At 39.8% G+C, this 13626-nt stretch overlaps 1 protein-coding gene across 1 annotated transcript in view; it reads right to left on the bottom strand.

Moving 5' to 3' along the window:
- The window catches only part of LOC122676747, a 173904-nt gene that overhangs the window by 131245 nt on the left and 29033 nt on the right, over nucleotides 1-13626 (bottom strand). Inside the window, exon 2 of the mRNA XM_043876332.1 lies at nucleotides 7146-7513. Coding sequence (XP_043732267.1) covers nucleotides 7146-7513 — 368 coding nt within the window. The remainder of the gene's footprint in view (nucleotides 1-7145; nucleotides 7514-13626) is intronic.

Raw genomic sequence — 13626 nt, 5'->3', positions numbered from 1 at the left:
CAAATTCCTCTGTATACTTAGAAGAGCAACAAAAATCTAGTTTCTGTGAGTAAATCCAACAAAAGTTATATAAAAGCTTTATAGAGAACATACAACATTTTATTAAAAGACATTAAAGAAGATCTAAAAAGTAAGACATACATAATATTCATGAAACAGAAAATGTAACATCATAAATACATCACTTCTCCCCCAAATGGGTCCATAAATTACATGCAATTGCAATCAAAATTCCAAAAGGGGGGAATTAAATTCCTGGTGGTCCAGTGGTTAGGAGTCCACACTTGCAGGGCAGGGGTCACAGGTTCAATCCCTGGTTGGGGAACTAAGAATCCCACATGCTGCAAGGTGCAGCAAAAAAAAGTTTCAAAAGGGGTACGTGAGTGTATGTATGCACATGTGCATATTTGTATATGTATCCAAATAAGATGATTCTGAAATGTATATAGAAGATTAAAGGGCCAAGAATAGCATTGACATTATTGAAAATGAAGAAAGTAAAACCAGATATCAAGATGTATCCTAAAGTGATAGCAATTAGCAGATGGTAACGATGCATAACAGACAACAGCCAATGTAATAAAATAGATGAGAAACACATCCATATACAGATGGAAATTTAATAATATGACAGAGGTAAGCATTTCAAATTGTGGGGAAAAGATGAGACCAGTCAATTAATGGTGATAGAACAACAGACCATATAGAAAAAATGAAACTGGACATGTAATTTTATAATATACATGAACATCAATTACAGATGAATTAAAGAACTAAATGTAAAATTATAAAAATAAGATATACATTAAAATTTTTATATCCCAGGATAAGGAAGAATCTTTCAAGGTGTTAAAAGCACATGCATAAAAGAAAAAGGTGGACAAATATGACTACATTAAAGCTGAAATTTTCTGCACAATGACAAAAACACAAAAAAATGAATTTAGAATAAGAAGCAAGCTGGGAAAAGACATTTGCAGCACATATAACCATCATAGAATTAACACCCAGAATTTATGAAAGAACAGCTAGCTACAAGCCATTAAGAAAACGATGACTAATTCAGCTTAAAAGTAGGCAAAATACTTAACTTACATAATTCATAGGGAGGTAATATCCAAATGGCCAGCTAATACATTAAAAGATGTTCAGACTCACTAGCAATGAGGAATATAAGTAAATTAAATCAAATTATATTAAAACAACAGGACACTATTTCTGACCCATGGGTTTGGAAAATATTTAAATATTAGAAGACTATAGTATCAAGTAATAGGAAGGATATACATTTCTAGTAAAATACTAAATTGGTACAACCACTTTGGATAAAATTTGTAATATCTAATTAAAGGTCTGTACATCCTACAGTCAAGCAACTTGACTGCAAGTAATAAACAAGATGATGTATACGAGACTATTCATTCCAGCATTGTTTTGTACTAGTAACAAAACAAAATTTTTTAAAAACCTAAATTCTATCATCATAAGGAGAATTCATAAGTAAACTGAATCATATACATTAAATAGAAGCTGTACACTGACTAAAATGATTGATGCTATAGGCATCAACATCAACAAATCTCTAAAATATAATATTTAGAAAAAGTGATTTAAAAAATATGCAGCATGCCACCATTTAAATAATGTCTTAAAATATGAGAAACAGTATCATACTTTAAGGATATGTATGTACTAAAATATACACAGAGATAAAAATGTGTATGGGGATAAGTTCATGATAGTAGTTACTTCTGGCAGAAGAGAAGGAAATGGGTTTAAAGACACTGAAAACTTCAGCTGTCTGTAATGTTTTATTTATTTGAAAAATCTGAACCAAATATGGCAAAATGTTAAATATGACAAATCCAGTGATGGTATGGTTGTTTGTGATAAAACTCTCTGTTGGTCTGTCTCTATTGGTCTGTATGTTTCTTGAATGAAACAGTTCATAACAAGTTAGCTTTATCTCAGGAATGTTTAATGTCAGATCTACTACTATAGCATATTAAATAAATAAGTCAAGTGAAGGGTTTCCCTGGTGGCTCAGTGGTAAAGAATCCACCTGCCAGTGCAGGAGACACAGGTTTGATCCCTGATCCAGGAAGATCCTACATGCCTCGGAGCAACTAAGCCTGGGCACCACAGCCGAGCCTGTGCTGGAGAGCCCAGGAGCTGCAGCCGCTGAGCCTGAGCACTTCAGAGCTCATGCTCCCAACAAGAGAAGCCACAGCAATGAGAAGCCTGTGCACCGCAACTAGAGAGTAGCCCGGACTCGCCACAAATAGAGAAGCCCGTGCAGCAATGAAGACCCAGCACAGCCAAAAGTAAGTTTTTAAAAAATAGGTTAAGTGAAAAAAGCTGTATAGTTGACAAAATTCAGTTCTCTTTCCTAATAGAGATACTTTCCTTCAGTGTTTTCTTATGTGTCCCTATCATAACTTTCGCCACTCTGCAACTCAGCTCCCCTCAGCCCCATAAACTATTAGCTCTGCAAGGATGGGCACCAGGACCATACCGTTTATACCACTGAATCCTCACTGGCTACTGCATGTGTGGCAAAAAGCATCAATCAATATCTGACTGATAGGTGACTTGATTGGTTGGATGCTTGATGGATTGACTAATAGTATAAAGTATATGATCTTATAAAAAAATAATAGATATATACATAAATATAAAATAGATATAAAATTATATCAGTGGATTAATATTGCAGAGGTGGATTATGGTGACCTTGAGCAAGTTACTTAACCTCAGTAGAACAAGGAAAATAATAGACTTTTCCTCTAAAGTCTTAAAAGACTTAAAGCAGATAATATATCATGTAGAAGAGTGATAGCAAACAGATGATTAGGAGCCATTATTCATGTTTTCATAAAATTTCCATAGTTTTCACTTTCATAATGAAAAAGCTGTTTGTGTTTTTTGTTTATTTGTTTGCTTGTGGGGTTTTTTTTCCCTTTTTTTGGCTGTACTGTACAGTGTGAGGGATATTAGTTCCCCAACCAGAGATTGAACCCATAACCCCTGCAGTGAAAGCACAGAGTCCTAACCACTGGACTGCAAGGGAAGTCCCAAAAAGGTTTTAAAGAAAGAAAGAAAGTGAAGTCGCTCAGTCGTGTCCAACTCTTTGTGACCCCATGGACCGTAGCCCACCAAACTCCTCCATCCATGGGATTTTCCGGGCAAGAATACTGGAATGGGTTGTCATTTCCTTCTCCAGAGGATCTTCCTGACCCAGGAATTGAACCCAAGTCTCCTGCATTGTAGGCAGACTCTTTACTGTCTAAGCCACAAGGGAAGCCCAAAAGGTTTTAAAGTAAATAAAAATTAATTTTAAAATGTATATAATATGTAAGGGCTGACCTTTCAAGAATCTTCAATGCCTTTTTTTCAGAAATATGTATACGTATTAAGTTGAGACTATTGATAATTTCTGAAGGATCAATCACTCCTTTAAAGGAATAAAGAAAATGAGCATCAACTGGAAGGTTTGAAAATATGCAGAGGCAAACAGTAAAGCAGTATTAAGCACATTATCACAACATGCCATAAAACATCAACATCCCAATTATGTTTTCTACTTGCTGAGACAAAGAGACTGGAAAGTCCATATAATATTTCCTATATTAATAAATAAAAAGTTTATCTCCAATATTGCTTAAATAAGTCATTCTTGTCTCTTTTCTTTCCCTCAACCTACTACACATTCAACCACCAAATGTGGTCTGTTCTGTGCCTAAGTGTTTCCCAAGTCATTTATTCCCATCAACCCAGTCCCACAGTGGTTCAAGATGCCAGTCCATGCTCTACACAAATATGATGGTGTTACTACCCCTACTATTGAAAACTCTTCAGAGGCTTCCCACCTCATTCCCCTTTATGATCAAGTCCAGAAACCTTCCCAGACCCCAAGGCCCTCCAAGACCCTACCTGTGCCAGCCTCCCAGCCTCATCTCTGACACTCTCAGCTCTCTCAGCTTCACCCTCTGACAGCTCTCAGCTCCACCCTTACTGGTCTTCCTCTAGTCCCTCAGACATGACCTACTCCCCCGGGGGGACCACAGCCTCCCAACAAGCTATTTCCTCTGCCTGGACCATTCTTCCCTACTCTTCACTAGGGTAACTTCTACTGATCTTTCCAGACTCAGCTTAACCACCATTGCCACATGGAGCTTCATGCAAAAACCTTACCAAAATGAAACAAATATTTCTCAGATCTTTAGTAAAAAGCATATTACTCAAAGGGTATAATCTTTTTGTTGGTGGTTTTCTTTTTGAAAGGTAGTATGTAAATAAAAATGACATCATTTAAAAATATTTCTTAAAAGTAATAATAAAACAAGTGGCAGAATTAAATAAATGAGTTTTCAATAACCTTTCAGAGAAGCCAAACACCTAAAAATAAACCTTTACTAAAACACAATTAATTTTCTGATAAGATTACTACTTGTATTAAAAACAAACCATCATTATTTGTGTCCAAACTCTTAAAAGTCAATTTCATGTTTATCTCATTATCTTGTATGTACTGCATAAATGTGCCAAGGTCCAGCAGATTATGCTCATTAACATCAACAGATTTTAAAATTATCTCCAAGAAAGAAAAAATGATATTAGAGATACATTCACACAAGGTAGATAACAAATTACAGCATTCAAGTATTTATATATTTATCACATGTAATGGAACAACAGACTGGTTCCAAATAGGAAAAGGAGTACGTCAAGGCTGTATATTGTCACCCTGCTTATTTAACTTATATACAGAGTACATCATGAGAAACACTGGGCTGGAAGAAGCACAAGCTGGAATCAAGATTGCTGGGAGAAATATCAATAACCTCAGATATGCAGATGACACCACCCTTATGGCAGAAAGTGAAGAGGAACTAAAGAGCCTCTTGATGAAAGTGAAAGAGCAGAGTGAAAAAGTTGGCTTAAAGCTCAACATTTAGAAAACTAAGATCATGGCATCTGGTCCCATCACTTCATGGGAAATAGATGGGGAAACAGTGGAAACAGTGTCAGACTTTATTTTGGGGGGCTCCAAAATCACTGCAGATGGTGACTGCAGCCATGAAATTAAAAGATGCTTACTCCTTGGAAGGAAAGTTATGACCAACCTGGATAGCATATTAAAAAGCAGAGACATTACTTTGCCAACAAAGGTCCGTCTAGTCAAGGCTATGGTTTTTCTAGTGGTCATCTATGGATATGAGAGTTGGACTGTGAAGAAAGCTGAGCGCCGAAAAATTGATGCTTTTGAACTGTGGTGTTGAAGACTCTTGAGAGTCCCTTGGACTGCAAGGAGATCCAACCAGTCCATCCTAAAGGAGATCAGTCCTGGGTGTTCATTGGAAGGACTGATGCTGATGTTGAAACTACAGTACTTTGGCCACCTCATGCGAAGAGATGACTCATTGGAAAAGACCCTGATGCTGGGAGGGATTGGGGGCAGGAGGAGAAGGGGAGACAGAGGATGAGATGGCTGGATGGCATCACCAACTCAATGGACACGGGTTTGGGTGGACTCCCGGAGCTGGTGATGGACAGAGAGGCCTGGCGTGCTGTGGTCATGGGGTTGCAAAGAGTTGGACATGACTGAGCAACTGAACTGACTCACTCACTCACTACATCCTTCACATCACATACATACGTCCCCCACTGTCACAACCATCCAAAATGTCATATGTCTCTGAGGGACAAAATCACCCCTACATGAGAACCATTGAGATAAATGAATAGAAGATAAATTGACAGGCTGCTAAAGCAGAAGACCCAGCTCCTGCCTGAGAAGAGAGAAGGAATAACAAGATTCTGGGGCTTCATTCTGCAAGAAAGCATAACTTCATCTGTTTGTTTGCTGATTCTGTGCAACACAAAGTGAGTGCAACAAAAAGCCTTGGACACACAGAATCCAGTGAAAGCAATACATGTTATATAAAATTAGGACTGGAATCTGTGGTTGGTTGGGCCTTAGGGATCAAACCATCAGTTTCCATAACAAAAATGTTAGATAGCATTAATCCATCCCTCATTTCTCTGGCATACACTGTATAAATCCTAAGAACTATGGTGCATAAACTACATGTTACTGTGCTGACTGTATGTTTTTTCTAGATTCAGTGTTCTCTGCTCTCACATCCATCATTCAATTCAAGCCTACTATATGGAAACTTATTAAATACTATTTCCCGTAATTGAATGTAATTCAGTTGCCTCACAAGGAAAAGATTTCTATAAAGCCTGGTGTATTGTCACCTTTTCAAGCTCATGGGCACACATGTTCCCATGCTGCTGCTGAAGCTACTAGCCTCTTGGAGAAGCTTTAAGTAAAACAAAGACTTTATTTTTACTGTAACTTAGCTGGTTAAACGTACAGTTGTGGAAATGAGGACCCTCTGAGAATACAATAGTGAGTATTGATATTGTCATGTGTTGACCTTAAGGATAACTTTACCATGTAAGGTATAGGGCAGTACAGTGACTTCTAAGTGTAGGGTTAAACCAGCAAGTATTGGTTTTAACTGAGGTTTCCCAGGTGGCTCAGTGTAAAGCATCCGCCTGCCAATGAAGGAGTGGCAAAACACGTGGGTTTAATCCCTGGATCTGGAAGATCCAATGGAGAAGGAAATGGCAACCCACTCCAGTATTCTGAGTAGCAAGTGCCCACGCAGGGAATTCCCAAAGGTCTAGGCGGGGAGCTGTCGCCCTTCAGTGCAGGCCCCACTTCCCAAGCTATGGGACGCCCTCGCGTAGAGATCAGGAGGAGCCATCAAGACGGACTCTTGGAGTTTCCAAGAGCAAAACGAATTTGAGCCCAGGCCCAGGCAGTCGGCTTCCTGCAGGGGGTTCCGTTAACCTGTAGGAACGCCTAGAGGACCTTTTGTGTTTCGATGGCTTGGACCCTATTTTTAGGTAAGACTGCCACATGTTTCACCGGAGCAGCTCACTCATAGGACAGAAACGTATGGAAAAGTGTTCTACCAGCGGGCTGTCTCTGGTGAAGCAGCTCACACCAAAAAACGTCTGGGGACTGGGCCCCGAAGAGATGAGGGGGTCTTCACCACCCCCACCGCCATATCACCCCTGCAGAGCCTCCCGCCCCGCACTCCCTGAGGCCTGAACGCACCGAGACCCACCTCCTCCCCGCCCGGAGGGAAGCTCAGGGCCCCTAGTCCTTCCTGCAGTTCCGCGATGTCCACCATCCCTTCCCCGCGGAGGCCCAGCTTCTGGAAAAGCTCTTCGAAACGGCTGTCGAACTCGTGTTCCTGGCCAGCCACGATGGGCGGCAGGAAGCCCCCTCTGCCGCGCAGCATGGTATTGCAGCGCCAAGGGAACCCCGAGAAGTGGGAAAGCCCCACCCGCGGGCCGAGCCGGGAGCCTCCGAGGGGGCAGCCCTGTGGGCAGCGAAGCAACTGCCCCTGGAACGCATGGTCCGACGCCTCTGGGTTCCGCGCCAGCGGGCGAGGAACATCCCCTTGGTTCCGGATTTGCTTCTGCCAGTCTTCTTTTTTTTTTTTTTTTTTTTATAATTGAGGTTAATGTTTGGCTGGGGATTCCCAGACAGCACAGTCTTAATTGAAACTTTAAAGTGACTGAGGGTAGTCCCAGGGTTGTAAATTTTTAGCGGAGTTTTTTGGAGATCAGCCTCCATGAAGCCGCTGCTGCTGCTGCTAAATCACTTCAGTCATGTCCGACTCTGTGCGACCCCATAGACCGCAGCCCACCAGGCTCCCCCGTCCCTGGGATTCTCCAGGCAGGAACACTGGAGTGGGTTCCATGAAGCTACCCTGGGTCTATTCTCTCTCTTCCTTTTTCTAGGCCAAAGCTTCATCTCCCATTCCCATGGAGTTGTTGAAATCCACACCTCTTAGTAACCAAGAGAGAAAATATGAGGACTTCTTTTTGTATTTATAAAAGGGGAAAAATAAGCTTTCTAATATTTAACATGAACTGACAATTGCACATATATACAATATTTAAGTAAGTACACCAAAAATGACGGTGATTGAACAAAGAAATTTATCTAGTGTAATGGAAGCCATTATCCGGTCAATGGGCCAGTGAGCTACTTGAAGGGTTGGCAAGAAAATCAGCAGCGGTCAAGGAAAGCCATCAGGAGCGCTGCTCAAACCAAAAGAACAGAGAAGACACAGCAGTGGAACAATGGAGGCAGCACTGGACACAGACAGGAGACTGACTGATGCCAACCAGTGTGCTCTCAGAATCTGCACAGGCCGCGTGTCCCTTAGTCTCAATGCTGCAGAATTCACAAGTAAGCCACATCCCTCCCTCAGACCTCCAGATGCCCTCTTAGGGGGAGAATTAGTGAATCTTTCCATCCAAAAGGAGGTAGATACTATCTAAAGCAGAGTCCCCAGCCTCCAGGATCTAATGCCTGAAGATCTGAGGTGGAGCTGATGTAATAATAATAGAAATAAAGTCCACAATAAATGTAATGCACTTGATCACCCAGGAACCATCCCCCAGCCCCAGTCCAGGAGAAAAAGTCTTCCACAAAACTGGTCCCTAGTGCCTAAATGGTTGGGGACCACCGATCTGAAGGGGCTAATTCTGAGTCTAAGCTTTAAAAGAAATTAGATACTTGGTTAACTTTTCACCCCATTATCTAACAGACGGGGTCAGGAGAAAGAGCAGTTTAGGCAAATAAAGTACATTTTCTGTACATATCTGAATTTAATATGAGCTGAGATTTAGAAGTCTTTATCCCATTGGTAGGGCTTCCGTGGTGGCTCAGCTAGTTAAGAATCCGCCTGCAATGTGGGAGACCTGGGTTTGATCCCCTGGGATTAGCGCCCTTATAAAAAAGATTATGGAGAGATCCCTTGCTACTTCCTCCCTGTGAGGACACAGCTAGAAGACAGCATCTACAAGCCAGGAAGTAGGCCCTCACCTGACACTGAATCTGCCAGTACCTTGATCTTAGACTTTCCAGCTTGGTTTATAAGACGCCCAGTCTGTGACATTCTGTTACAGCAGCACTCCCAGGCTCAGACACCACCAAAGACAGTACCAAAGACAGTACCAAAAACCTTTAGGTTTCTGGCATGAGACACCATGGAGATGGAATTGTCGATCTCTGAGGTGAAGGAGATTGTTTGGGGATAAGATCAAGATTTCAATCTCAGACATGCTAAGTTTAAGATAACTGTGAATCAAACAAGTGTCAAAATTACATGCACAGCTCAGAAAAGAAGTCCAGGCTAGAAATAATCAACATAAATTTGTAAGTCATTGGTATACAGACAGTTTTTAAAGATACAGGAAAAAAGAACATCACTTAGAAAGTATGGAGTAGGAAGAAGGCCCTAGATTGAGCTCTGGGAAACTAAATTGTAGATGTCAAGTGCAGGCCACAGAGCCGGTACAAAGTTTAGGCTCAAATTCAAGCTGCCTGCATTTGAGTCACCTGGAGCAAGTTACATCATTTCTCTGAGCCTCAGTTTCCTCATCAGTACCAGGTCTGTCTCAACAGTCTGTTGTAGGATTAAGTAGAAAAGCAAAAAAAAAAGCTTAACATGGGGCCTAGCACATAAAAAAGCACTTTATAAATGATAGTTGTTATTTTTATTTATATTAAAGGAGACTGAGAAAGAGCCTTCAGAGACATAGGGGAAAACAGGCAAGCATTAAAGAAACCATAAGAAGAGACTGTTTTCAGAAAAAGAGAGCTGCCAAAAGTGTCAAATGCAACTGGAAAACTGAATAAAATTGAAAGCTGGGGCTGAAAAATATCTTTCAGATTTGGCAAGAAATGTACCAGCATTTTTGGTGAACTGGAGAGGCACAAACCAGCTTGGGGAGAGTTAAAGACTAGATGGATGGATCTTTACCTCATGCGTGTGTGCGTGCTAAGTCGCCTCAGTGTGTCTGACTCTTTTGTGACTCTGTGGACTGTAGCTCACCAGGCTCCTCTGTCCATGGGAGTCTCCGGGCAAGAATACTGGAGTGGGTTGCCGTGCCTTCCTCCAGGGGAACTTCCCAATCCAGGGATCGAACCCATGTCTCTTATGTCTCCGGCACTGGCAGGTGGGTTCTCTACCACTAGCACCTCATCGTAATATGCACAAAAATAAATTCCAGGTGAAGTAGATAAAAAAGTAAGATGTGAAACTTGAAAATATTATGAAGAAAATCTGGAAGAATATCTCTGTGATCTCAGTGTAGAAAAGGAATTCCAAAACAAGACAAAAAGTATAACCCATAAAGCACAAATTTGACAAAATTGAAAACATCTGTGCATCAGAATTCATAACTTAAACAGTGAAAAAAGCAAGTTACAGATAGAAAATATACGCTTACAGACAACGAAAAATGTATTCAAAGTATGTAAGGAATCCTGTAAATCGATATGAAGAAGACTGTCTAATAAATGGACAAATAAAATGAACAGGGAATCACACTGAGACCTACAATATATTAATATTTTCACCTTGCCAGTGTCCTTACCCCATAGTGTCATTCCTTTCTTTACTTCCACTTAGATTCTATAATCTATGGTCTTGGTCAATACCTTTTATACCCCTTTAAATTTTTGGTCCCTTTTCCGCTGCCTTATTCATCTGACAAAACCATAACCTTGAGTGAATTCAACTTTCCATGTTGCCTGCAGCTTCACCCCTTATCTGTGGCTGACTACAGCTGTAAATGCCCTTCCCCCAATGCAGCAAAAACAATAATAAAAAGTGCAAGTTCTGTTGAGAGTTTGTAGAAACGATGATGGAAAGATGACGGGGGCCCAGGCTCTTTGAAGAATGATTTCCATTTCTTCAATGAATGAATGAAGGAATGGGGAAAATGAGGATGTAAGGGAAACATACAACATGATGGCTATAGTTAATACTGCTGTATTGGTACATTTGAAAGATTCCAAGAAGTCCCATCACAAGGAAAGAAAAGTGTAATTTTTTTCTTCTTTTTCTTTCTGTTTTTTTAATCCATGAGATGGTGGATGTTAACTAAACTTAGTGTGGTAATCACTTCACAATAAATGAAAGTTAAGCCATTATGTTTGTACACCTTAATTTTATGCAGTTATAAGCCAATTATATAATAAAATTGGGGAAAATCTATCTTTACCACTTAACAAAAAAGATGTGAGGGCGAGAGAGTCAGAAAAAGAGGGTGTAAGGGCCAGAAGTTTGAAGAGATGGAAGATGATCATTATTGTAGAGCATGGGAAGGCTGTGTTACAAGAGAAACTAGGTAAGATTTGGGGGCATTTTGAGTACCAATTTGTGGTCATGAATTTATGGAATATCACTTGTGAAACTTAATGTGCATATCATGTAGCCCAGAACTGGCACCAGCCTCATCATAGTTGTAATGGACCCAGCCCATTAGATCAGCATCTTTGATCAGAACTACTAATATACCAACCTCCACTTTGCTATGCCTTGGAGTTTAGTCTACTCTCCCAAAGGCTCTGCACCTATTTATTCTGCTTAATAAACACAGCTAATGCATGCTTATACATGATTGAGCACTATGACAAAAAATCATGTCAGCCCTGGACTATCTATGTGAAATGGAAATAAACTCAGCCCTTTAGCCATCTGTCATTTCAGCCCTCTGTCCCCCAGAGCCAATTCTAACAACAGCAAAATCTTCAATAATACACAACTAATAAAAATAACAGTTAACCAGAAAAATGCCCAGGCTAAATCACAATCAAAATGATGATGAACATAGGTTTAAAACTGTTAAAATATATTGAAGTTAAAACAACTTAAGCATTTTTTTTAACTTAAGCATTTTAAATGAAATCAATGGCTTGGGAAAAGGTTTTACTAATTTTATATAAATCCATGCAATGATGATATTTGGGTTTCCCAGGTGGCTCAGTGGTAAAGAATCCTCCTGCAATGCAGGAAATGCCAGAGATGCAGGTTCGATCCCTGGGTCGGGAAGATCCCCTGAAGGTGGAAATGGCAACCCACTCCAGTATTCTTGCACGGAGAATCCCATGGGCAGAGGAGCCTGGCAGGCTACAGTCCATAGAGTTACAAAGAGTCGGACACTACTGAACACACATGCACTCAGTTCAGTTCAGTTCAGTCACTCAGTCGTGTCCGACTCTTTGCGACCCCATGAACCGCAGCATGCCAGGCCTCCCTGTCCATCACCAACTCCCAGAGTTCACCCAAACTCATGTCCATTGAGTCAGTGATGCCATCCAACCATCTCATCCTCTGTCGTCCCCTTCTCCTCCCGCCCTCAATCTTTCCCAGCATCAGGGTCTTTTCCAATGAGTCAGCTCTTCACATCAGGTGGCCAAAGTATTGGAGTTTCAGCTTCAACATCAGTCCTTCCAGTGAACACCCAAGACTGATCTCCTTTAGGATGCACTGGTTGGATCTCCTTGCAGTCCAAGGGACTCTCAAGAGTCTTTTCCAACACCACAGTTCAAAAGCATCAATTCTTCTGCGCTCAGCTTTCTTTATAGTCCAACTCTCACATCCATACATGACCACTAGAAAAACCGGCTAGACAGACCTTTGTTGACAAAGTAATGTCTCTGCTTTTTAATATGCTGACTAGTTAGACACTATTTAGACAATAATGTTAATTATAAAACAACTTTATAAAATAATGGTAAATGAAGATTGCTATAACTGTGAAAACTGCCTCAACATACCATTTATCCAACATTTACTGAGTGTATATACGGTGCCAAGTCGTATACTAACCACTAGGAATATTAAGATAATGAGTCTTTGACTTTCTTGGAGAAGCTCACACACTAATGATAAAGACATAAACAAATGATATTTGATAAATACATAAACAAATTATATTTGATATACTTAGTTTCAATATTTTTTCTTAAATTAGTGAACAGATTTTTGTAGATTTAGCAGTGAACAAATTTTTTTTTTTGTCTTTGAAGAAGAAATCCACTTTGGAGTGGGAAAAAGGCTAAATGTAATTTGGCTCACTGATCAGTAGAGGGTGATAGAACACCAGAATAACAGCTTAAAATGCTTTTATGGACCACGTTGTAGACGTTTTTCTAGAATTTATTCAATTAAACACTTTTCCCCAGGCTCATTGACATACTTTGCTATGAATATACAAAGCATATAAAGTCATTCTGAATCAAATATATTATTATTTGGAAAAAATTTAGTGAAATAAATAACAATTTTCACTTATTCATGTTTTATTTCTCATTCTTTTTAAATTTTTTTCTTCTATGTCCTATAGTATCATGAAAGTTCATCAACTGAAAACATGTACTGCATCAGCTTTTTTTTCTCATGAGTGTTGAAAATAAAATCTGCCTTAGTATCTTTCCAAGAATGGTCAAGTTAATGAAACCCAATGCAATGGTCATATCAAGCCAGCTGTGGTTATTGACAGAAGATAAATGATAAAGTCTTTGTATTATCTGTGAGTAACATCATTTTAAAGCATGAAATTTGATTCTTTTCATGTAAGTCAGTTTCTTTGGCTATAATTCATATATGTAGTATTAATGAGTTCAAAACTTTTCAAAATACAACTATAGTAAAGCATTTTATAACAGTGTGTTTTCTACCCCAAAAGAAAAGTTTTCTTCATCAGAAAGTGTTTTGTTTAAAATTACTGTGGAAGTCC

This window comes from Cervus elaphus, chromosome 20 (genome assembly GCF_910594005.1).
Source record: "Cervus elaphus chromosome 20, mCerEla1.1, whole genome shotgun sequence".
In the NCBI taxonomy this organism is placed as follows: Eukaryota; Metazoa; Chordata; class Mammalia; order Artiodactyla; family Cervidae; genus Cervus; species Cervus elaphus.
Note: the sequence above shows the minus strand (reverse complement) of the source record. Positions and strands in the feature narration are given on the sequence as shown.